The sequence below is a fragment of the Orcinus orca genome, chromosome 20 (assembly GCF_937001465.1).
Source record: "Orcinus orca chromosome 20, mOrcOrc1.1, whole genome shotgun sequence".
Taxonomy (NCBI): domain Eukaryota; kingdom Metazoa; phylum Chordata; class Mammalia; order Artiodactyla; family Delphinidae; genus Orcinus; species Orcinus orca.
In genome coordinates, this window is record NC_064578.1 from 52,189,258 (window position 1) to 52,211,667 (window position 22,410).

Sequence of the window (22,410 nt, forward strand, 5' to 3'; positions counted from 1 at the left end):
AAAGACAGAGTAACAGGGAAAAAGTTTTATTATTAAGTATGCATGTGGAGGCCTTCATAGAAAAGTGAAGACCCAAAGAAGTGGATAGGCCTGAGAGCTTATATACCTTTTTAACAAAGAACAATAAATTGTGGAGATGCAATGTGACCAAAAAAAAAGTTTTAGGCTAGGGGTGATAAGTTGTGGGAAAGTGACTAGGATATATGTATGGGCAAAACTAATGGAAGATAAGACCCATCTTGTTGTCAACTTTCCATCTTCTTCACGGTCATAAAACTGCCCTGGGGGGACTTCCCTGGTGGTGCAGTGGTTAAAAATCCATCTGCCAATGCAGGGGACACGGGTTCGAGCCCTAGTCCGGGAAGATCCCACATGCCGTGGAGCGACTAAGCCCGAGTGCCACAACTACTGGGCCTGTGCTCTAGAGCCCACGAGCCACAACTACTGAAGCCTGCGTGCCTAGAGCCCGTGCTCCCCAACAAGAGAAGCCACCACAAGGAGAAGCCCGCAAACCACAATGAAGAGTAGCCCCTGCTTGCCGCAACTAGAGAAAGCCCGCGCACAGCAACGAAGACCCAACGCAGCCAAGAAATTAATTAATTAACTTTTAAAAACTGCCCTGGGAGAGGGGATTTATGCAAGTCTTCATTTCTCAGAAATTTCTGCTTTTAGTCAGATAAGAGTAGCTCTGAGAAGGCTTCTTTCTGCATCTGTTGATTCTCACTTGCCTCCAGTTCAAAATAATCCTTACGCCAGAGTGGTGTATTTTGCCCCTTCATTGCCACAGAGGTCCTAAAAATTCCTAAAAGACAATATTCCTTGGAATGTCTCAGTGATAAAAAGTGTTTTTGGTATGCTGGTGAGATGGCTCTGGGCTGAGGGGCCTCTAGGTAGCTTCAGGAGAGGGCCTGGTCTCCAAAAAGACCAAGCAGTGATTAGAGTGTTGGGACTGTCAGCCCCACCTTCTGGCCTCTTGGGGGTGGGAGAGGGACTGGAGATTGAGTTCAATCACCAATGGTCAGTGATTGACTCAATCATGTCTAGGTAATGGAACCTTCATAAAACCCCTGAATTGTTGACCTTCTGAGTTGGTGAGCATATAGAGGTGCTGGGAGGGTGGCATGCCCAGAGAGGGCATGGAAGCTCTGCATCTCTTCCCCCATGCTTCGCCCTGTCTATGCCTCTTTCCCCTTTGGCCCTTCCTGGGTTGTATTCTTTAGAATGAGCCAGTAATAGTAACTGAAGTGCTTTCCTGAATTTTGTGAGTTCTTCTAGCAAATTATTGAACCTGAGAGGCATGGATCATGGGAACTCCTGAATTTGTAGTTGGCTGGGCAGCACTGGGGGAAGACTGGGCACCCCATTTGCAGCCAGCATCTGAGGTCTTAACCTGCGGGGTCCGGGCTAACTCTGGAGGGTTAGTGTCAGAATTGAATTGAGTTGCTAGACATCTAGCTCGTGTTGGAGAATCAGAGAATTAGTGTGGAAAAACTATTTGATGTCAGGGGAGGAAAAAACTTTCACCCCCCCCAATAATATTTTGAATAATTTCACTATTCTTGGTTGCTTTATAACAACATATTTGTCAGATATTATTTTATATGAAATTTTAATATTTATCTTTTTTTAATCTATTTTTTAGATATATTTCTTTACTTATATTTTTTATTTTTGGCCGCACTGGGTCTTCATTGCTGCGCGTGGGCTTTCTCTAGTTGCGGCGAGCGGAGGCTTCTCTTTGCTGTGGTGCACAGGCTTCTCATCGCGGTGGCTTCTCTTGTTGCGGAACACAGGCTTTAGATGCACAGGCTTCAGCAGTTGTGGCTCACGGGCTCTAGAGCGCAGCCTCAGTAGTTGCGGCGCACGGACTTAGTTGCTCTGCAGCATGAGGGATCTTCCTGACCAGGGCTTGAACCCATGTCCCCTGCCTTGGCAGACGGAGCCTTAACCACTGCGCCACCAGGGAAGTCCATTTTATCATCTTTTTAATCTTCCTTCAGAACCACATGATTAGTGTTACCTTATATTTTAATATATTGGCTTTAGACCCATCTTATTACACTTCTGTAGAAAAAAAAAAATTTGCTTCTCTCATCTTATTTCTTCAGAAGACCTTTAGAATAATTGGATAAAATTCTTTAAAAAATAATCTCATTGGGATTTTGATTGAATTTGCATTAAAACCACAATGGAACTTGTATAGAATTAACATCAACACAACATTCAGACTAGCTATCCAGGAAAATAATTACTCTCAGGTATTCAAGCATGCTTTAAAAGATACATTTGAGCCTTAGGGGTACGGAATTGGATTACTCATAGCCGCTAGTCCTTGGCACGCACTACAGTTATGTGGGCACAGTTATTAAGCTATTATCTCTTGGTTTCAAATTCACTCCCTTGTGAATCTGGGACTCTGGGACACTGCAAACCGCACTTCTTCTTTGCCAACTGGCTGTGTTCGACTCTGCCAATAGGGGGCACCAAAGGGACTGTAGAGCCTGGAGGAAGCAGTGGGACTGGGCTCTTCCGGTTTGCTCTCTGCTTATTTCCTGTCAGTTTCTTGTTCTCATCAGCATCACCCAGCACAGCTTCTTTACCCCAGATGAGGCAGTTCCTTCCTGTAGCAGCTGCTAAATCTAGTTTGCGGTTTTTCCAAATCTTGCACACCCTCACAGATGCCAGCACCATTTCAGGGTGCTTCCAAGGAAGGTCCTAGTCCCTGGTGGTCCTCTGAGGTCAGATACACCTGCACCATCTGAACAATCCCCTCCTCCTCATGGTCTGAGTTTCATCTTCAGTGAGCCTCTCATCCAAGTGTTTAGTTTTCATAATTCTAACCTATATCCTTTGTTTTCCTGCACCAGGGGTGTTAGCTGCTTCCTGTAGTTACTACGACCGTGATAGCATAGGGCTCTCTTTCTGCCTTTTCAGTTACCTGGTTACCAACACTTCATACCTAAGTAACATTTCTTTATATGAAATCATCTCTGTGAAAATAACTGGTGTGATTTCTGTCTCCTGAATATATCTTATTTTATTTTATTTATTTATTTATGGCTGCGTTGGGTCTTCGTTGTGGTGCACGGGCTTCTCATTGCTGTGGCTTCTCTTGTTGCAGAGCAAGGGCTCTAGGCGCACAGGCTCAGTAGTTATGGCACACGGGCTTAGTTTTTCCGCGGCATGTGGGATCTTCCCGGACCAGGAATCGAACCCGTGTCTTCTGCATTGGCAGGCGGATTCTTAACCACTGCGCCACCAGGGAAGCCCTCCTGAATATATCTTGGCTGACATCAATATTGGCAAGAAGCAGATTGTCAAAAGATGGGGTTTGGAGGTGGTTTAGTTGTTTTTTTAGGATTTGAACGTAGCGATGAGCTCTTTGCCAAAAAATGGGATGCTAGTAATCCGTACTCTGCAGTGGCATCATGGTAAATCATATATTAGCATCCACGTTGACTGTGATGAGGTTCCAACTGAAATAAGTGACTTGGGGGATCAAGTACTACTGCAATTAACCTTTAGGGCACTAAAAATGGCCACAAGGATAGTGATATTCAGTTGAGTCTTTTACCATGTTTACCTTTTTTTTAATTTTAATTTTTAAAATTTTCTATTTTTTGGCTGCGCCGTGTGGCTTGCAGAACCTTAGTTCCATGACCAGGGATCTAACCTGTGCCCCCTGCAGTGGAAGCATGGAGTCTTAACCACTGGACTGCCAGGGAAGTCCCTCAGTTGAGTCTTGACTGCTGTGGCTCTTGGTGCAAAGAGTGACCTCAGGAAACAGATCCCCAAAATGGGATTCTGGGATTAGGTGTTCATCTGCTTGAACTTCAGTGAAATGATATCCGTGTAGGGGGAAAATGGGATTACAGTTATCCCTAGAATACATTCATTGTCTCTAGGAGGAATATAAAATGTTGTAATTCTGGTTCTTTTACCCATTAACTATGTATCCTTGTGTAAATAATTTATCCTCTCTGGACCTAGTTCCTCCTCTGTAGCTTCCTCAGTTCAGGCTGCTATAACAAAATTCCAGACACTGGGTAGTTTAAACAATTTATTTCTCACAGTTCGGGAGGCTGGGAAATCCCAGGGCAAAGTGCTGGCAGATTTAGTGCCTGGTGAAAAGCTTGCTTCCTTGTTTGCAGATGGCTGCCTTCTTGCTGTATTCTCACGTGGTAGGGAGAGAGACTGTCTTCTTAAAAAGGCACTAATCCCATCCTGAGGCTCCACCCTCATGACGTCATCTGATTACCTCCCAACGGCCCCATCTCTAAATACCACCCCATTGGGGATTAGGGCTTGAACATATGAATTTTGAGGGACACAGAGTCCATAGCACTATATAAAATGAGAATAATTATTCATCCTCTGAGAGATTTTAGATCCCCCAGTTCCCACTGTCTTGTTGGTACAAACAGAACCACATTAATAAATCTCATACCTGCTATCTTCAAATCTATAAATCAATTAGAGAGAAGTAACATCTTTATAATGACATCTTATAAACCATGAATATGGTATAATTCCCCATTTGTTAAGGTCTTTAACTTCTCGTAATAATATTTTAAAGTTTGATGTAGAGATCATAACTTATCTTTTGTTGGATTCCTAGACATTTTTTAGTTTTATGCTACTTAGAAATAGCACCATTGAAAGTTTTTCATTTTCTAAACTTTCATCACTGGCATACAGAGATAATTTTTTTATGTCACCTTTTATTCAGCTTCCTTGCTAAACTCACTGATTTTTAGTAATTTATAGATTCCGTTGGATTCTCTTTGATTATATGTACCGTTATGCCATCTCAGAATAATGATAGTTTTCTTCCTTTCCTATCCTATAGTCTCTCTTTTCTTACCTTATTGCAATGGTATTAGAAGAATAGGGGTTACCTTTGGGGTAGAAGGAAAGGGTAATGATTGAGGTTCAGGGAATGCTGGTCAGGTGTAGTTTCTAAATCTCGGTGGTGGTTACACAAACATGTCCACTTCATGAATTCATTGAGCTGTTCACTTTTTTTTTTTTTTTGGTGGTATGCGGGCCTCTCACTGTTGTGGCCTCTCCCGTTGCGGAGCACAGGCTCCAGACGTGCAGGCTCAGTGACCATGGCTCACAGGCCTAGCCGCTCCGTGGCATGTGGGATCTTCCCGGACCAGGGCACGAACCCGTGTCCCCTGCATCGGCAGGTGAACTCTCAACCACTGCGCCACCAGGGAAGCCCTGTTCACTTTTTTTTAAACGACTGGCTTTTTAAAAAAATTTATTTATTTTTGGCTGCATTGGGTCTTTGTTGCTGCGCACAGGCTTCTCATTGCGGTGGCTTCTCTTGTTGCAGAGCGCAGGCTCTAGGCCCGCGGGCTTCAGTAGTTGTGGCACACAGGCTCAGTAGTTGTGGCTTGGGGGCTCTAGAGCACAGGCTCAGTAGTTGTGGCGCACGGGCTTAGTTGCTCCGCAGCATGTGGAATCTTCCCAGACTAGGGCTTGAACCCGTGTCCCCTCCATTGGCAGGCAGATTCTTTTTTTTTTTTTTTTTTTTGTGGTACACGGGCCTCTCACTGTTGTGGCCTCTCCCGTTGCGGAGCACAGGCTCTGGACGCGCAGGCTCAACGGCCATGGCTCACAGGCCTAGCCGCTCTGCGGCATGTGTGATCTTCCTGGATCGGGGCACGAACCTGTGTCCTCTGCATTGTCAGGCGGACTCTCAACCACTGCGCCACCAGGGAAAACCTAAGCTGTTCACTTTTAACTTGTGAACTTTTCTGTTTATATTTCAACTGTACATTTAAAAATAGTATTAGTGTGGTGGTTTAAAATATATACACAAATTGACATTCTCTTAAAAATATGTCTGCAAATTCTTTGACACACCCTGTGAGTATGATCTGGACTTAGTGACTCAGTTCTAGTGAATATAAAAAGAGAAAATGATGGTATGCAACTTCGAAGACTAGGTCATTAAAGGCATCTTAGCTTCCTGCTTGTTCTTAGACTGCTTGCCCTGGGGGAAGTTAGCTGCCAAGAGAAACTGAGGCCTCCAACCAAAAGCCATGTGAATACGCCATCTTGGAAGTATAACATCCAGCCCCAGGCAAGCCTTCAGGTGACAGCAGCCCCAGCTGATATCCTGACCGAAAACTCTTGAGGACCCTGAGCCTGTACCATCCAGCTATGCCACTCCCAGATTCCTGACCCTCAGAAATGTAAGATAATATGTTATAAGCAGCTAAGTTTTTTGTAGGGGAGGGTAGTTTTTTTACACAGTGGTAGACAATATCATTATCTAGTAAAAGTCATCCTAAAAAATGTTGGCTTGACAGGCTCAAACTGCACCACAGAACCTTATTTCTACCCCCTGCCTCCTTTTCAAAGAATTGTACTGGACTTCCCTGGTGGTCCAGTGGTTAAGACTCTGAGCCCCCAATGCAGGGGGCCTGGGTTCGATCCCTGGTCAGGGAACTAGATCCCGCATGCCGCAACAAAGATCCCGCATGCCGCAACTAAAAGATCCTGTAAGCAGCAACTAAGACCCGGTGCAGCCAAATAAAAAAAGCAAATAAATAAATAAATAATAAAAGACAACAAAAACCCAAGAAACTAAAGAACTGTACCACCATCGACACCCTGTTGGCTGAGGACCAAGTCATAGTGAGCACAGAGGCTGGTGCATGGCGCGTGTGCAATTTTACTGGCCCTCTTCTGGTGCCGAAAAGGAGATGGAATTCATGCCAGCATGAGGGGCCATTTATTGCTCAGGGGTTGGGCCCCCACGTTTTGGGGGAGTTCCCCCATCATTTCCTCCCCCCATTGTCCCCATGGACCCCTCGAGTGGCAGGTTGCTGAGTTGATCGTGGAGAGAGCACATCTTCAAGTGTAGATAGTCCAGAGCGGCCACCTTCTCCCTGTAACGAGAGAGTGGGCAGTTAGTACTCGGGAGGCCCGATGCCTCGGGGCTGGTATGGAAGCCGGGGGTGACTCAAGCCCTTTCCGCAAGACCTCACCCTCCTCCCATGCCCTCAGCCTCCTTCCTCACTCTGGCTTCATCTTGTCCGTCAGCAGCAGGTTCTTGGCCCGCAAGGCTTCGTCTTGGGCCAGCCGAAGGGTGGAGCTCAGGGCCTCTGCCCTGACATGTTTGGCCAAGGCCTGGCGCTCCAGCTCCTGGGGAGAGGAGTGTAGGTGCTGTTAGGCTTGCTGGACTGGGCTGGGAGTGGAGGGGGATCTGGATCGTGGAGGGCAAAGGGCAGGGTCCCCTAGGGTCCGCATTCCTCCCCCAGAGTATCCCATCATGCCTTGAGCCTGAGGCTGACCCCAGCATCCCACAGTGCACTGGGCCTCCCAAGTCCCATTGTGCACTAGACTTGTGTCTGTCCCACTATCTGTCCCCTACTGCACTGGCCTTCTTTGTCCCTGTAAGCAGTAAATCAGCATCTATCACATTGTCCCCTAATGCCCATGAGCCATCATGCATTTGATGTCTGGGCCCCGGTATCCCATCACATGGGGATCATCTACATCCCATAATTCACATTATGCGATGTGACCCCCAGCCTCTCAGTCACAGTAATAGTCCTCAGTGCTCTGGTTCCCTATATCCCACAATGTACCAGCCCCCATGTCCTATCATGTCTTAGTCCTCTAGATCTGCCACATGACTGTCTGTTACTGTCTCTTTTGTCTGTTTCACCCACTACAACTCATATCCCATCATACATTAGGCCAATATCCCATAATATACTAGATCTCTATGTTTCAGAATGTACACCAGCCTCAAGTTCCATCAGTTATTGGGCCTGAGTCTGTGTGCAATGCCTCACGAAGAGCTGTGGTTCCATTTCCCATAATGCATTAGCTTACTGTGACCTGCTATTCGCTGGGTCCCCTCTCTGATCTCAGTGATCCCATATAATGCATTGCCTCTCTTAAGTCTCATAGAAAATCAGGCTTATATTCCATGAAGCTATAGACTGGTGTTTGTCTCCTCTGTCCCACAGTGCACCAGATCCATGTCCCATCATGCTTTGGGCCCATATCCATCACCCAAGCTTCCATAATGATTGACCTATGGCTCACTAGACACCAAACAGCTCCCCTCTCACCCCGTCCCGAAGTATTAGAGCCAAGTGTTCCCCCAACACCTCCTGCCCACAGCTCATCCTTCCCATCCTGCCACACACCAGAAGTGTCCTTGTGCCTGGGGCTCCCCCGCCCTGCCCTGACCAAAAAGTGGGGCATAGTGGCCCATGGTCCTTGGTACCAGAATCTTCTTGTGTAGCCTCTGGCAGCTGGGGCAGGCAGGAACCAGGCCCTTCTGCTTCACCTCGTCCACTAGCGGGGTCAGCGCTCGCTCCAGCAGCTGCTGCAAGAACTCCGTGGACAACTGCTGTCCCTGGCTGGGGGAGGGGTAGTCACCAGGTGAAAGAGGCCTCGGACCAACTCCATTCCCAGGATACACCATGCCCATCTCCCCAGCCTCCACCCAGGTCCCGTTTCCACTATGCACCCAGGCAACCTTCCCACCATGCACTGGGCCCAAACTACAGTTCATCTGGTATGCTCTGGTTTCCACAGCGTGGGGAGATCTCACAGTGCCTGGGGATTTCCACCACACGGTCCTCGGTTCATCAAAAACTCACATTTCCCACAATGCACTAGTTAAAACCGATCCCATGTTGTATTGGAAATGCTCTGCACCCTTCCTAACACAGATCAAGCATGGTATCTGTTGACTTCCAACACCCCAAGGTCTCATTTCCCTACGATGCACTGAGAAAACCTGCCTCCCACCCAGTACCACTGCCCAGCCTTCCCACAATGCACTGGAAATCCAAAATGCTCGAAAAACATCAAGTCTTTCTTGCGTTCCACAAGACACTGACTTCACCTTGTGGGGAGGGAAGAAATGTGACTCCCATAATGCCGCGAGACTGGCCCATCTTGCAATACATGGGGATGCCCTGTCTCCCACAATGAATTTCCCTCTCCACTCTTGCTAAAGTCTCATCTCCTTCAATGCTTGGTCCTCAATACGATGCAGAATGCACCTGGAGCCAGGCGCTGCCCCCTTACCTGGCACAGCGGGCACAGGAGCCTTGGGGGGCCCGATCCAGGTTCATAGAGAGGTCAGACCCTCTACGAGAGCTCTGAAAGTGCCGCCCAAGCTCCTCCAGAATCGGTTTCACTGGGCTCAGCGCCTCCAGTTCGCTCCTCAGTGAAGCCACAGACACTGCTGACCGCTCCACCCTGTGGTGTGAGAGTAAACAGTACAGTGAGGTCGCTTCTCCAACAGTATACAGGCATCCTCCGATTTTTGAAAGTTCGCTTTACCCCACTTCATTTTTACAAAAGGCCTACATTAGTACCTGTTTTCACTAATCAAAAGAAGTCCGAAGAGGATTTGCCCTTTTATGCAAAAAAGCGCAAAGCATTTGTTTTGTAGCAAGCTGTTACAGAAGCAGGACACGCTCCAAGCAGCGAGAGTGGCGCCACCAAGCCCCTTCTCCGAGAACTACACTCAGTATCTCAGCACCAAGCCACCATAGCTTTGAACTGTGTTGTCTATGGCCACCTGTGCTTTATCTCAATTTATTTTGTGCATCTGTTAGCAAGATGTATTCTAAGGTAATTGCTTCTTCGCTTTATGCTATTTTGGCTTACCGAAGGTTTCACAGGAACTGCTCTACTTTTGGATGGCAGGGAAACCTGTAGTCCCAGCAAGGCTCCACCCAAAATTAGCCCAGCACCTCTGTCTCCACCCAGTTTTCAATACCCCGCTCTGCCTTGCCCCCTCTGCTCTGATTGGTACCTCCTTTTGCATTTTATTGTCGGGAATGTACCTCCCTGTTCTCTAATTGGTTTCCCCTGTTCCTGCTTGGCTCCGCCCCTTGTCCTTGTAAGGTGTGGAACTCACCTCTTCTCTAAGTGGCTCCGCCCCTCAGTGCTTCTTAGGTATAACACGCCCCTCCCTACTCTCTAACTGGGGTTTCCACCTGTCAGTATATGCGCTCCACCCGATTGGCTCCAGCTGATTGGCCCACCCCTTTCCCTCAAGGCTCCGCCCTCCCACCTCCCCGCCCCGTGCGCTAGTCTGGGTCCTTACATGGTGCACAGCTCTTCCGTGCGGCCCCGCAGCTCTTGCAGGCCCCGCGCGGCCTGAGCCTGCTCGCGCTGCGCTCGCTCCCACTGGCCCAGGAAGCTGTCGATCCTGCCGCCTAGGCCCCCGAGCAGCCGTAGGGCCTCCTGCACGGCCCCCTCCTCCTGATGCCACCGGGCGGTCAGTGAGGACACCTCCCTCCTGTAAGGGTAGAGGTAAGGAACGCGTCAGGGCTAGGTTTGAATACGCCCCCGTCCGCCGCGCCCCGCCAAGACCACGCCCGTGGCTCCGGACCCACCCTGTCCCCGAATTCTCCTGTCCTGTTCATTTATTGGGATCCTCTCATGTCCTCCAGAACCCTGCCTCTATCCCCTTATCAGGTATCCTGGCCTTCTCTCGGCCTGCCTCCCAGCCCCACATCAGCTCCTCCAGACACTGCCTCCTCAAGATACCGCTCGCGCCAACCCTGTCCCCCGGAGTTGGAGCCTCCAAAGACCTGCCACGTCCCAAAACCCGCCCACCTCATTTTCACCAGACGCGGACCCCCCTGCCACCGTGGGCCCTATGTTCAAAACTCGGTTCTTCGAAGTCCTGCCCTTCCGGGTCACCGCCCCCAGAACGCTCCTCTTCGAGGCTCCACCCCCTGGGCCCATCCCAGGATCCCACTCACCTCAGCTCCTCAAGGTAGGCAGAGACCTTCTGCAACTCCTGCTCGCTCACGATGGGGCCCTCCCCTGCCCGGGGCCCCATTCCCCAGCCGCCTGGGGCCAGGCCTCGCCGTCGTGGGGATCCGTCGGGGCTCCCTGGCGGGCTGGAGCAGCCTGGGGGCTGGGTGGCGAGGCCCAGGCCGTGGCGGGAGAAGCCAGCCTCCAGCTTCTGCTCCAGCCCCTGCAGCTCAGCCTCCTGCCTCCTGGGCGTCTCATCCTGCATCTGGAGGTAGCGCAGCTTCTCCTGGGCGGGGAAAGAGGGCAGGGTTACTGCGTCCGGCCCCTTGCCTCCCACCACTACCACCGCCTCCACCACCAAATCCGCCCAGTGAATTCCTGAGGCTGGAAAGTGAATGGATGTGGACACGGGATATCGGGAAGTCCCACCTGAAGTCTTGATGGACTCCCGCTTGCTGTTACTAGGGAGGGATGCCCCATTCGAAGCCCAGCTGGAGTCCAACTCACCTTGGACTGAATGGCTGCCTCTTTGTCTCCATCTATCCCTCCACCCTCACTCTAATCCTCGAAGGCATCCAATTCCAGTCCCTCCTGTTTAGGAAGAACAGCTGAAGCTTTTCCAACATTTTGGTGGGAAATGAGTGGGTATGTGGGCAGGACAGGCATTCCCACTCCAAGTCCGATACGAATCCCTCTCTCCGGGACTTGAATATGACTGTGCATGGAAAAGTATGACCATGAACATGAAGGGGCAGTGTGGTGGTGGTGGTGGCAGGGCGAGAAGTCCCACCTGAAGTCTACCTCAAGTACCTCGGTTACTTGAGTACCTTCCTCAAACCCTTAGACACCTCCCCCTTACCTCCAGCAGGGCAGAGTTCTGCTTCAGGACGTTGGTTTTTATTTCAGCATCTTCCACCGACCGGGTCACCTTCCGGCAGTTCTCCTGGGTCAGGACACCAGGGCAGGGCCCCTGCCTTCGCATTCCAGTTCCGCCTCCCAACCCTTACCCTCGCTATTTTCCATATAGCCTCCACCCCCCGCGTTTAAGGCACGCCGCCTCCTTCTGCAAGGTCTGCCTTCTGCTTATTGGTCTGCCCTTTCCCGGTTTGGTTCCCTTGGCTAAAGAAATGGTTCTTCCTCGGACCTCTGCCATACTCCTTTTCCACTTCACCCCACCTCTCTCCTGTCCACCACTCCATTCCTCCCCTCTTCCTCTCACCCTCTTCCTACTTCCACTTCCTACTCCTGCCCCGTTCCTGCCCCACAGCGGCTCACCTTGAGTTGACTACAGTACCCTTCTAGTTCTTCCGCCTCTTGCCGCCTCCTCTCTAGATTCTCACTCAGCACAGAACACTCACTCTGGAGCATGGAAGGGAGGAGAGGTTAGCCAGGGCCTCAAGGAGACACCCCGTGGGGAGGAGAGGTGGGAAGCTTCCTTTCCCTTCTGAGCCTCATTCTCCCCAACTGGGCTATGGGTGCATTGAGTTGGAGGATAGCTCTAAGAGGGCAACGTGACCCTGGAGGAAGAGGAGATGTTGCGGGAGGGGGCGGGTGGTCCTCACGACCTGCAGCGTGTGCACGTGCTGGTTAACCCGGGTGGTCTTTTCCTTCAAGCTGGTGATGGAATCTTTGGCGTGGACCAATCCACTGTTAACCCAGCTCTGGGGAAGAATGGGAGACAGGTGGGTCAGTGGGTGCGTGGGAGCAAACCCCAACCACAAGAGAAAGTCTAGAACTAGCTTTACACCTTCATTCTGCCCTGGAATAGCTGTGGAATTTGGGGCCAGGGCTGTGCCTCTTTGATTCTTGGTATAAAACCAGGGGGCAGCCTCGTTTTCTGCTTAGCGGATGGCAAGAAAAATAAGTAGGATCCAGGAGGGAGTCGGGGGTGGGAAGCTCAGACGTGGGGGAGAAGGAGGATGGTCTTAACTGAGATAAATGCCTTTGGGGTCCACATACATAAATAAGATAAACTGTTAAAACACATGCCTGTCTTTCCCCCCAGGCAGTGGAGAATTCCAAAGATAACCCACTTTCCAGATATAAGCACTCACGATGCACCAGGCCAAGCCCTTACCCGCATTTTCCTTTTTATTCCTCACAACCACACCTCTTGAGGTTATTTGCCCCATTTTGCAAGTGAGGGAAATGAGGCCCAGAGAGGGGATGTCCCTTGTACTCCCGGGTACACGAGACAGGAGGTGGCCTTGTCAGAATTTATGCTCAGAGCCTTTGTTTCAAACCATGACGCCATATGGCCTCTGTTCATTGCTACCTTATGTCACCATAAAATGCTTTGTGACTCCTGTCAAACAAACTGGCTCTGGAGGGATGAATATCTATCATGGATCTCCACTCTCCCATTCCCACATTTATAGAAGAGTTAGCCTGGTACCTCACTGCTCAGCCAAAGACGACAATTCCCAGCTGCCTTTACAGCCAGGTGTGGCCATGTGGAATATGAGTGGAGATAATGCAGGCAATTTCCAAGTCATGCCTTTAATAAAGAAAAGTAGCACACCTCCCTTTCTCTCTCCCTACCATGTTGATAGCTAAAGCCAGAGCAGCCATCTTGGACCATGAGATGGAGGACACAATATAAAAGAAGACTGGGGCTTCCCTGGTGGCTCAGTGGTTGAGAGTCCACCTGCTGATGTAGGGGACACGGGTTCGTGCCCCGGTCCGGGAGGATCCCACATGCCGCGGAGCGGCTGGGCTCGTGAGCCATGGCCGCTGAGCCTGCACGTCCGGAGCCTGTGCTCCGCAACGGGAAAGGCCACAGCAGTGAGAGGCCCGCATACTGCAAAAAAAAACAAACTGAATCCTCAACGCTGTGAAGCCGCCATACTTAATTCCAACCACTTATGAATACCTTTATACATGTAACCAAGAGAACATTTTCCATCTTGTTGAAACTATGCTACTTTGTACCTTTTTGTTACAGCAGCCAAACTTGTGGCTTAACAGCTGAGCCCCCAGAACACTGGAGCCTCTAACCTACTGCATTTGAAGAGACCTGCTATACTTGAGACATTTATGTGAGCAACAAACTATCCTGCTTCCACCAGCTATTTTGGTTTCTTTCACAGCTGTTGAACTAATACACAAAGAGAAAAGAGAGAGCAAGCTTTCTCCATTGTAAAATGGGAACAAATTCACATTTCTTGCATAACTGCTCTGGAGAACAAGTGTGATAAGAAATATTGTATTAAGGTGACATCAGCAAAATGGTGGAGTCAGGAACCCCCAAATTCCACCCCTCCAAACTGGCCAAAACTATGAGTCAAGTCATTGAGGGGATTATAACAATCATAAATATATATGCACCTAATAGAGCTTCAAAACACATGAATCAAAAACTGTTAAATTGGGAATTCCCTGGCAGTCCAGTGGTTAGGACTCTGTGCTTTCACTGCTGAGGGCCCAGTTTCAATCCCTGCTCAGGGAACTAAGATCTGCAAGCCCCACAGTGTGGCCAAAAAGAAAAAAAAGACACTGACAGAATTGAAGGGAGAAATTGACAATTTAACAGTAATGGTTGGAGACTACAATACCTCACTTTCAAGAATGGATTGAACAACTAGATCAACAAGGAGATAGAAGACTTGGACAACACTATAAACCAACCAGACCTAACAGGCACCTACAGAACATTCCACCCAACAAAAGAATACACATTCTTCTCAAGTGAAATTAAACGTTGTTCATATGGTCGAGGACAGACCATATATTAAGTGACAAAACAAGTCTCAATAAATTTAAAAGGATTTGAAAACAAAGTGTGTTTTCTGACCTCAATGACCTCAGTAGAATGAAATCAGGAATCAATAGCAGAACGAAATTTGAGAAACTCACAAATATATGGAAATTAAACAACACACTCATAAACAGCCAATGGGTAGAAGAAGAAATCGCAAGAGAAATTATACTTAGGAATGAGGGAAAATGAAAACATAACATACCAAAACTTGTGGGATGCAGCAGAGGCAATACTTTGAGGGAAATTTAGAGCTGTAAACACCTACATCAAAAAAGAACTTAAGGGCTTCCCTGGTGGCGCAGTGGTTGAGAGTCCACCTGCCGATGCAGGGGACGCGGGTTCGTGCCCCAGTCCGGGAAGATCCCACATGCCGCGGAGCGGCTGGGCCCGTGAGCCATGGCCGCTGAGCCTGCGCGTCCGGAGCCTGTGCTCCGCAGCGGGAGAGGCCACAGCAGTGAGGGGCCCGCGTACCGCAAAAATAAAAAAAAATAAAAGAACTTAAGATCAGTAACCTAATCTTCCACCTTAAGAAACTAGAAAAAGAAGGGACAACTTAACCCAAAGCTAGCAGAATGGAGGAAATAATAAAGATTAGAGTGGAAAAAATGAAATAGAGAATAGAAAAACAGTAGAGAAAAATCAACAAAACCAGAAGTTGGGTTTTGAAAAGGTCAACAACATTGACAAGTTTTAAGCTAGACTGACCATGAAAAAGAGGAAGAAGGCTCAAATTACTAAAATCAGGAAGGAAAGAGGACATTACTACCAATCTTACGGAAAGAGAAAAGATGAAAAGGGAACACTATGAACAATTGTATGTCATCAAAAATTGTATGTTTCATCAAAATATGAAAAGGGAACACTATGAACAATTGTATGTCATCAAACTTGATAATCTAGATGAAATGGACAAATTCCTAGCAAAACACTAACTCAAGAAGAGCTCGGACATCTGGATAGACCTGTAATAAGTAAAGAGGTGAGTTAGTAATTTTAAAACTTCCAATAAAAAAAGCCCAGATGGCTTCACTGCTGAATTCTACCAATCATTTGAAAAAGAGTTGCTGCCAATTCATCTCAAACCCTTCACCAAAAAACAAACAAAACAAAACAAAACAAAACACCAGAAAACAAACAAAACAGAAGAGGAGGGAACTAACTCATTCTATGAGGCCAATGTTACCCTGATACCAAAACCAAAGACATCACCAGGTAATAAAACTACAGATCCATATTCCTTCTGAAAGCAACCACAAAATTTTCAACAGAATACTAGCAAACCAAGTCCAGCAGCGTATAAAAAGGATTATACACCATGCCAAGTAGGATTTATCCCAGGAATGTAAATTTGGTTCAACGTGAAAATTAACCCATGTAACATTCCGTATTAGTGAAATATAGGGGGGAAAATACAATCATGTCAATGAATAGAGAAATAGCATTTGACAAAATCCAATGCCCTTTCATGATAAAAACACTCAACAAACTAGAAGCACAAGGGAACTTGCTCATCCTGGTGAAGGGCACCTACAAAAAAGAAAAAAATTTAAAACCAATAAAACCCACACAAAACCATGGTGGTTTAAAATATGCCCACAAAGTTTTTGAGGCTCTTTCAAAATGTGCAGCCTTATTCCTGTCACTTGAGTGTCAGCTGGACTTAGTGACTCATACCTAGTTAATAGAATAAGGCAGAAGTGACGGTATGTGACTTAAGAAATGAGTTCGTAAGAGGAACCATGTCTTCCTTCTTGCTCACTCTTACTCTGGAGAATGATAGTTGCCATGTTCTAAGCAACTACCTATGGAGAGGCCCGTGTGGCAAGGAACTGAGGCCTCCAACCAAGAGCCATGTGAGTGCGCCATCTTGGAAGCCCAACCTCCAGCTCCAATCAAGCCTTCAGATGACTGCAGCCCCTGCCAAAATCTTGACTACAACCTCATGAGAGACCCTAAGCCAGAACCACCCAATTAAGCCACTCCAGGTCTGTTGTTTTAAGGTCGGGAATCATTTGTTTCACAGCAATAGCTGTGATATTTTTAAACTGAAGACCCAACGGTCTTGGATTTCCCATAGGTAGCTGCTCTGGGAAACTAGGGGAGCAGGTTCTGGAGTCAACTCAGTTCTTCCACTTACTAGCTGTGTGACCTCAGGGAGGGGACCTCACCTCTCTAAGCCTCTGTTTCCCTACCTGTAAAATGGGGAGGGACTAACAACTACCTTCACAGGGCTGCTGTTGGGAGGAACACAGGCTAACCCAGAAAGGCCCTTGGTCAATACTTGGGAAAAGAGAAAATACAGCTGGGGTCCCTGGAGGTGAGTTTTAGCTTCACTGCTAGCCTTGGCTAAAAAAGCGAATGGCATGGTGGTCGTGGGGAGCCAAACCTGGGGATAAACCTCTCCTTGGCCATCCAGATGCCATGCAACTGGGCAATCCAATTCCCCACTCCGAGCCTGCCTCGGTTTCCCTTCTTGTCAAATGGGAATGAGGGTACCTTGCTCAGATGGTGGTGAGGAAAGGTCAAGAAGATGATAGGATCCATAAGCCAAGTGCAGTGATTAGTGTCAGCATCGTTAAACATAAAGACAACACGACAGGACCTACCAGGAAAGGGCTTAGCACCAAGACCCTACAGCAGCCTCAGGGAAATCTGTAGACAGCAGGACAACTTCCAAGCAGGGCTCAAAAGACCTGCTCTGGCCATTTCTACATGGAGGCACTGACCTTCCTCCAAAGCAATACTACCTCCTCAGTTGCATCCTTTGGCCTCATAAAGATGTCAGAGCTTAAGACAGGAGCCAGGGAATTCCCTGGTGGTCCTGTGGTTAGGACTCCATGCTCTCACTGCCAGGGGCCTGGGTTCAATTCCTGGTCGGGGAACTAAAATCCCACAAACTGCACAGCACGGCCAAAAAAAAAAAAAAAGCCAGGAGCCAAAGCTGTTTGCTTCACCATTCTTCTGCTGACCCTCCATCCAGTCTGGGAATTATCACTCTCTCACCCAGGGTCTCCATCGCTCCCAGGTTCTCTTCCTTTCCTCTCTAGTTCTCTGTCCCACCTCTCTCTCTGGTGTCCGTTCCTTCCTTCTCTGGGTCTCTGGCCCCTTCTAGCTCTGGTTTTCTGTCTCTGTCCCCCTCCCCAGGTCCCCATCCTCCTCTCTCTGGGTCTCTGTCCTCCTTTCTCTCTGGGTTTCCGCCCCACCCCCCTCTCTGCCCATCTCCAGATTTCTCTCCCGATGTAGCTCAGATGCTGTGTGCCAGCCTGTGTTCTTCCTGCCCACCTCCTCACGGTTCCTGCCCATACCCTAAGGTGTTGACTGACAGTACTTTTTCCATTTTATGGAGAAGCCCCATAGAGGCTGATGCTCCCCTGCAGCCCCACAGTGAGCCGCAGCTGCATCAGACCTTGATCTTGGCCGCCCAGGGCTCTTTCTCAGGCATCACAATCCTCTGGAGGATGTGACTCAGAAATAGCTCCGGTGGGAGGCGGACCTCTGCAAGTGCTGCCTGAGCGATGCTGGAAGAGAAGGGGAGGAAAGTGTTCTGGCGGGAGGGGACGCCTCCCAGGCCATCCATCCCACCTGGACTCTCTCTCTCTGCCTGCTGGCTTCTCTCCACCTGGTCCTCTTACCCTGGACCCTTGCCCAGCCTGCCTGCCTCCAATCTCTCCCCTCCAAATGTCTCCCACCCGGGGCCAGAGGCATCTTCTAGGGAAAGAAAGCATCACACTCGCTAAGCTTCTGGTCCTGACGCTGCTTCTTACAAGCTCTCTAACCTTGCAGGGGGTCACTCCACCTCTCTCTACCTCACTTATTTTTGTTTTCATCTTCCTTGCAGAACCTCTAAGAGAGGAAAACGAGAGCCCCCCCCCCCCACCGTAGGGATGTAGCACAGTGCCTGGAACATAGCAGATGCTCAGTAAATGGGTATGGAGCCCAAATGCCGTGTTGCTCCTGTCCCCTGCCCAGGAACCCTCAGTGGCTCCCCATTGTCCTCAAGAGAATGGAGAATGCCCACATTTCTCAGCCTCTGTGTCCTGTGCCCACCCCCTGCCAGCCTTACCTCTCCCACACACCACAATCTAGCCACAAGGACATGTTCCCCAGGCTCTTTTCAACTCCTGCCCTTTTGCGTATGCTGTTCCAGCTAGGTGGAACACCCTTCCCTGTATTCTGCCTTCCTTTATCTTCAAGATCCAGCTTGTGTGCTGCCTTTTCTAGAAAGCCTTCCTTGACCATGGTCGGCTGGGCCAAGGCCTTCTTCAGGGCTCCCACGGTGACCTCTACTGCCCCCAGCAATGCAGGTGCTGACTCCTAAGCCCGGCTCCACTACTTAGAAGCCGTATGACTTTGGGTATGCTAATTAACCTTCAAGGGGCTCAATATCTTCATCTGTGAAATGAGGATAAAAATAATAACTAACTATTCCGTGCATACAACTGACTATTGTGCTAAACATTTTACATGAACAAATTTCATTTCATTGTCATGACAACCTCATGAGATGGGTGCAATTCTCTCCAGAACTCTGTTTTGGGTGCTGCTATATTTCCTCTTCCTAGAGCAGTGCCTGGCACATTGTAGGTGTTTAAGAAATATTTCTTGAAGGAACAAACACATGCATCTCCATTTTACAGATGAGAGCACTGAGGCTCCTGGAACACAGAAAGTGCTCAGTATGTGCTAGTGAATCTTTTTTTTTTTTTTTTTTTTTTTTGACCATGCTGTGTGGCATGCGGGATCTTAGTTCCCTGAGCTGGGATTGAAGCCATGCCCACTGCAGGTTGGAATCCTAACCACTGGACCTCCAGGGAGTTCCCGCTAGGGAATCTTATTAGTATCATTCTGGCCGTGATTATTGTTAGTGTAATTCTCAGTGTCCATGTCAAGCCAAGTTCGGGGTCTGACCCAGGAGAAGCCTGGCAGGGGGTGAAGGTTGGTGGGAGAGTTAAAGGACCAAGCTGTAGCATTCTATGCTCTAGTCAGGAATTCTCTAAATTCTCCTAGGTCTTGCTCACCTCCCAGTTTTGCCCCACAGTCTGAGGTGGTCCACTCAGAGAACTCCTGCTTATCCGTCAAAGCCCAGTTCCAACACTGCCTCCTCCAGAAGTTTTCCCTGATACCCCTAGCCTGGTTTGAGGGGCCCTTTTCTGGGATCCCCAGTGTTACCTCCATTATGGAATTTGTCACCCCAGTCTGTATCTGTCACTCCCACCAGACGGGGGGCTTCCCTGGGGCAGGGACCTGGCCCGATTCCTATCTGTGACTCCAGCTTCACCCAGGACATTTGGAAGTGACTGAATGAACAAAAGACCAACTCGCAGGCAGCCGGCAGCATTCACCCTGGATGGAGCAGATTTATGGCTGACTGTAGGGCCTCAAAGGGTGACACGAACCTTCTCGTTCCAAATCAAGAAGACACCCCCCCAAACCCATCCTCAGTATTTGCCTACCACCAGGGGAGAACCCTCGTATTCCCCAGCCCGGCCGAGGGCCCGCTCACCAGTATTTCCGTGATGTCTGGGTCATCTGGAGCCCAGGGTGGGATGGGCACGGGCAATGCCATCAGGCTGCTGTCTTCCACAGTTGAGTCTGTCCCCGAGGAGTCGGTGAGCTCCATGGTGGCCAGGTTGAGCAGGGACACATTGGTGCAGGCTGAGGACCGTTTGAGGTTCAGGCAGCAGTGCATTGGCTCATAGGACATCCGAGGCTCCACCCTAGGGAGGAGAAACAGGCAGGAGGGTCAAGATGCCACCCCAGCAGGGTATGGCCCCTCCCACCTCCCTGTCTGCACATTCCTTACTCTCTCTGATTTCAACCTCGCCGCCTGCTTTCTTCTTTCTCCTCCATCCCTGCTGCCTGTTTTCCTCCCTTTCCACCAGCACCCACAGTGGGACTTGTGCTCTGTCAGAGGCAAGGGCTGGGTGCTGGGACCGCCCCCGACAGGGTGTGACAAACCCACCCGTGGAAGGACACAGCCTTCTTTTTCTTTGAGATCCCTTTGACTGGGCTGGTCACACCCCCAGGAGCCTCGGGGACCAGCTGGGAGCGACTCTCGACCCCCGCGGGGGGGTCCCCAGCCTCATGGATCTCTTTGGACTGCCAGATCGTCTTCACCACCACGCTCGCCATGGCCTGTGGAGGGCCCGGCTCCCAGGGGCTCCTTCCTCTGAGGCTCTCCACCTACACTGACCACTGACCCTCAAGGTCCCCTGTCCCCACAAGCCTGCCTCATAAAGGACCCAACCAAAGGGCCCCAGTAACGGGGGGGGGCACAAGGGTGGGGAAACGTGACTTGGCACGTTCCCCCGGGGGGGCTCAGTGAACTCTTGTTCAGGATTCTAATTCTACCCCGATCTGTCCCTCCCTTTCAGAAACACAGTGAAATTCCTTCTAGTCCAGAACTTAGAGTGGACGGACCCACTGGTTCTTGGGAGGGGTCCAAATTACCTTTCCCTGAAACTCACTGTGGGGTCACCCAGCCCCCCCATTCAGACTTACTTCATCATGTAATACATTGGATTTGTCACTTTCCCAGGATCTGCGGGACGATGAGGATTGAATACCAGCGCTGGAGGATCTTACATTCTACGGGGGGTTGGAAGGGGACAGGCAGGCAATAGAAACAAACCAAAAATACCAAATGTCCGAATGTGATAAAAAGTGAATCAAAAGTGGGTGATGGCCATGTGGACATTCGTCAAAGCTTGTAGATTTGCGCACCTGGGATCTGAGCCTCTTATTGTGTGTGAATTCTGCCTGTTAAAGGGTCTAAGCAAGCACTGAACTGTAGTTCATTATGTGCATGTTGAATATTTGGAGTTGTGTTAGACCCCGGGACTGCTGTAACAAAGTCCTGCAGACTGAGCGTCTTAAACCATAGATAGTTATTGTCTGAAAGTTCTGCAGGCCAGAAGTCCAAGGTCAAGGTGTCAGCAGGGTTGGTTCCTTCTGAGGCTGTGAGGGAGAATCTGTGCCTCTCTCCTAGTATCTGGTATCCTTAGGTGTTCCTTGGTTTGTAGATGGCCATCTTCTCCCTGTGTCTTCACACTATCTTCTCTGTGGAACTGTTTATCTCTGTGTCCAAATTTCCCCCCTTTTAAGAAACTGGACATATTGGATGAGGGCCCACCCAAATGACCATGTCTTAACTTGATCATCTGCAAAGACCCTATTTCCAAATAAGGCCAAATTCACAGCTACTGCGGGTTAGGACTTGAGCGTCTTTTGCAGGACGTAGTGCAACCCGTAACAGGGTTGATGAGTACTGATATCTGCAACTTTGTTTTATTCTGTTTTTTAATTGTTTTTTTATTGAATAAATTTGACTTTGTTGTTGTTGTTGTTGTTTTGTTTTTTGCCACGCTGCACGGCTTGTGGGATCTTAGTTCCCTGACCAGGGATCAAACCTGGGCCAAGTCCTAATCACTGGACTGCCAGGGAATTCCCAGACATATAGTGTTTATAAATTTAAAGTGTGTCTTACTTTGATACATTTATATATTATAATATGATTGCCATTGTAGCTATATTATCACATCATTATAGCACAATATTGTTATCTATATTCACTATACTGTGTATTAGATCTCTATGGCTTATTTATTATTTGTTGCAAGTTTGTACCCTTAAACAACATCAATCGTATCTCCCACACCCTATCTGCTGGTAACCACCATTTTAATCTTTTTTTACAGGTTAGACTTTTTAAGATTCCACGTATAAGTGAAATCATACAGTACTTGTCTTTTCTGTCTGGTTTATCTAGCTTAGCATAATGTGCTCAGGGTCTGTCCGCGTGGCTGAAAACAGCAGAGTATCCTCTTTTCTCACGGCCAGATAATATTCCATTGTGTGTATATACCACCTGGTTGTTTCCATATCTTGGCTAT

General features: G+C 48.8%; 2 protein-coding genes across 7 annotated transcripts in view; one reads left to right on the forward strand and one right to left on the reverse strand.

The window, feature by feature from the left end:
* Nucleotides 1-6,729: 6,729 nt before the first annotated feature.
* Nucleotides 6,730-20,650, reverse strand: TSKS (testis specific serine kinase substrate). The gene is made up of 11 exons (XM_004286167.3): nt 20,481-20,650; nt 20,022-20,235; nt 12,324-12,419; nt 12,034-12,117; nt 11,618-11,701; nt 10,764-11,044; nt 10,100-10,294; nt 9,070-9,243; nt 8,258-8,393; nt 7,037-7,161; nt 6,730-6,905 (listed from the first exon to the last, which is right to left on the reverse strand). Exons 1-11 carry the CDS (start codon nt 20,648-20,650, stop codon nt 6,749-6,751), a joined length of 1,716 nt encoding a protein of 571 aa, XP_004286215.1. The 3' UTR covers nt 6,730-6,748.
* AP2A1 (adaptor related protein complex 2 subunit alpha 1) overlaps nt 10,172-22,410 on the forward strand; it is a 53,994-nt gene continuing 41,755 nt past the window's right edge. For 3 of the 6 annotated variants that reach the window (XM_049703364.1, XM_049703365.1, XM_049703366.1), the window contains exons 1-2: nt 10,186-10,308; nt 10,474-10,777. In XM_049703364.1, the coding sequence (XP_049559321.1) occupies nt 10,658-10,777 (120 nt within the window). In that variant the 5' untranslated portion in view covers nt 10,186-10,308; nt 10,474-10,657. Of the gene's footprint in view, nt 10,309-10,473; nt 10,778-22,410 lie in introns of those variants that run through there. The other 3 variants (XM_049703369.1, XM_049703371.1, XM_049703370.1) reach the window with 3 other exon arrangements.

What these genes read in the sequence shown, in the direction of transcription:
- TSKS (XM_004286167.3), bottom strand. Translation starts at nt 20,650, where the DNA reads ATGGCGAGCGTGGTGGTGAAGACGATCTGGCAGTCCAAAGAGATCCAT. An exon ending in GGTACTGTAGTCAACTCAAG is followed by an intron (nt 11,702 to 12,033) that starts GTGAGCCGCTGT and finishes GTCCTGACCCAG; the next exon opens with GAGAACTGCCGGAAGGTGAC. An exon ending in ACGGACAAGATGAAGCCAGA is followed by an intron (nt 6,906 to 7,036) that starts GTGAGGAAGGAG and finishes CTCTCGTTACAG; the next exon opens with GGAGAAGGTGGCCGCTCTGG.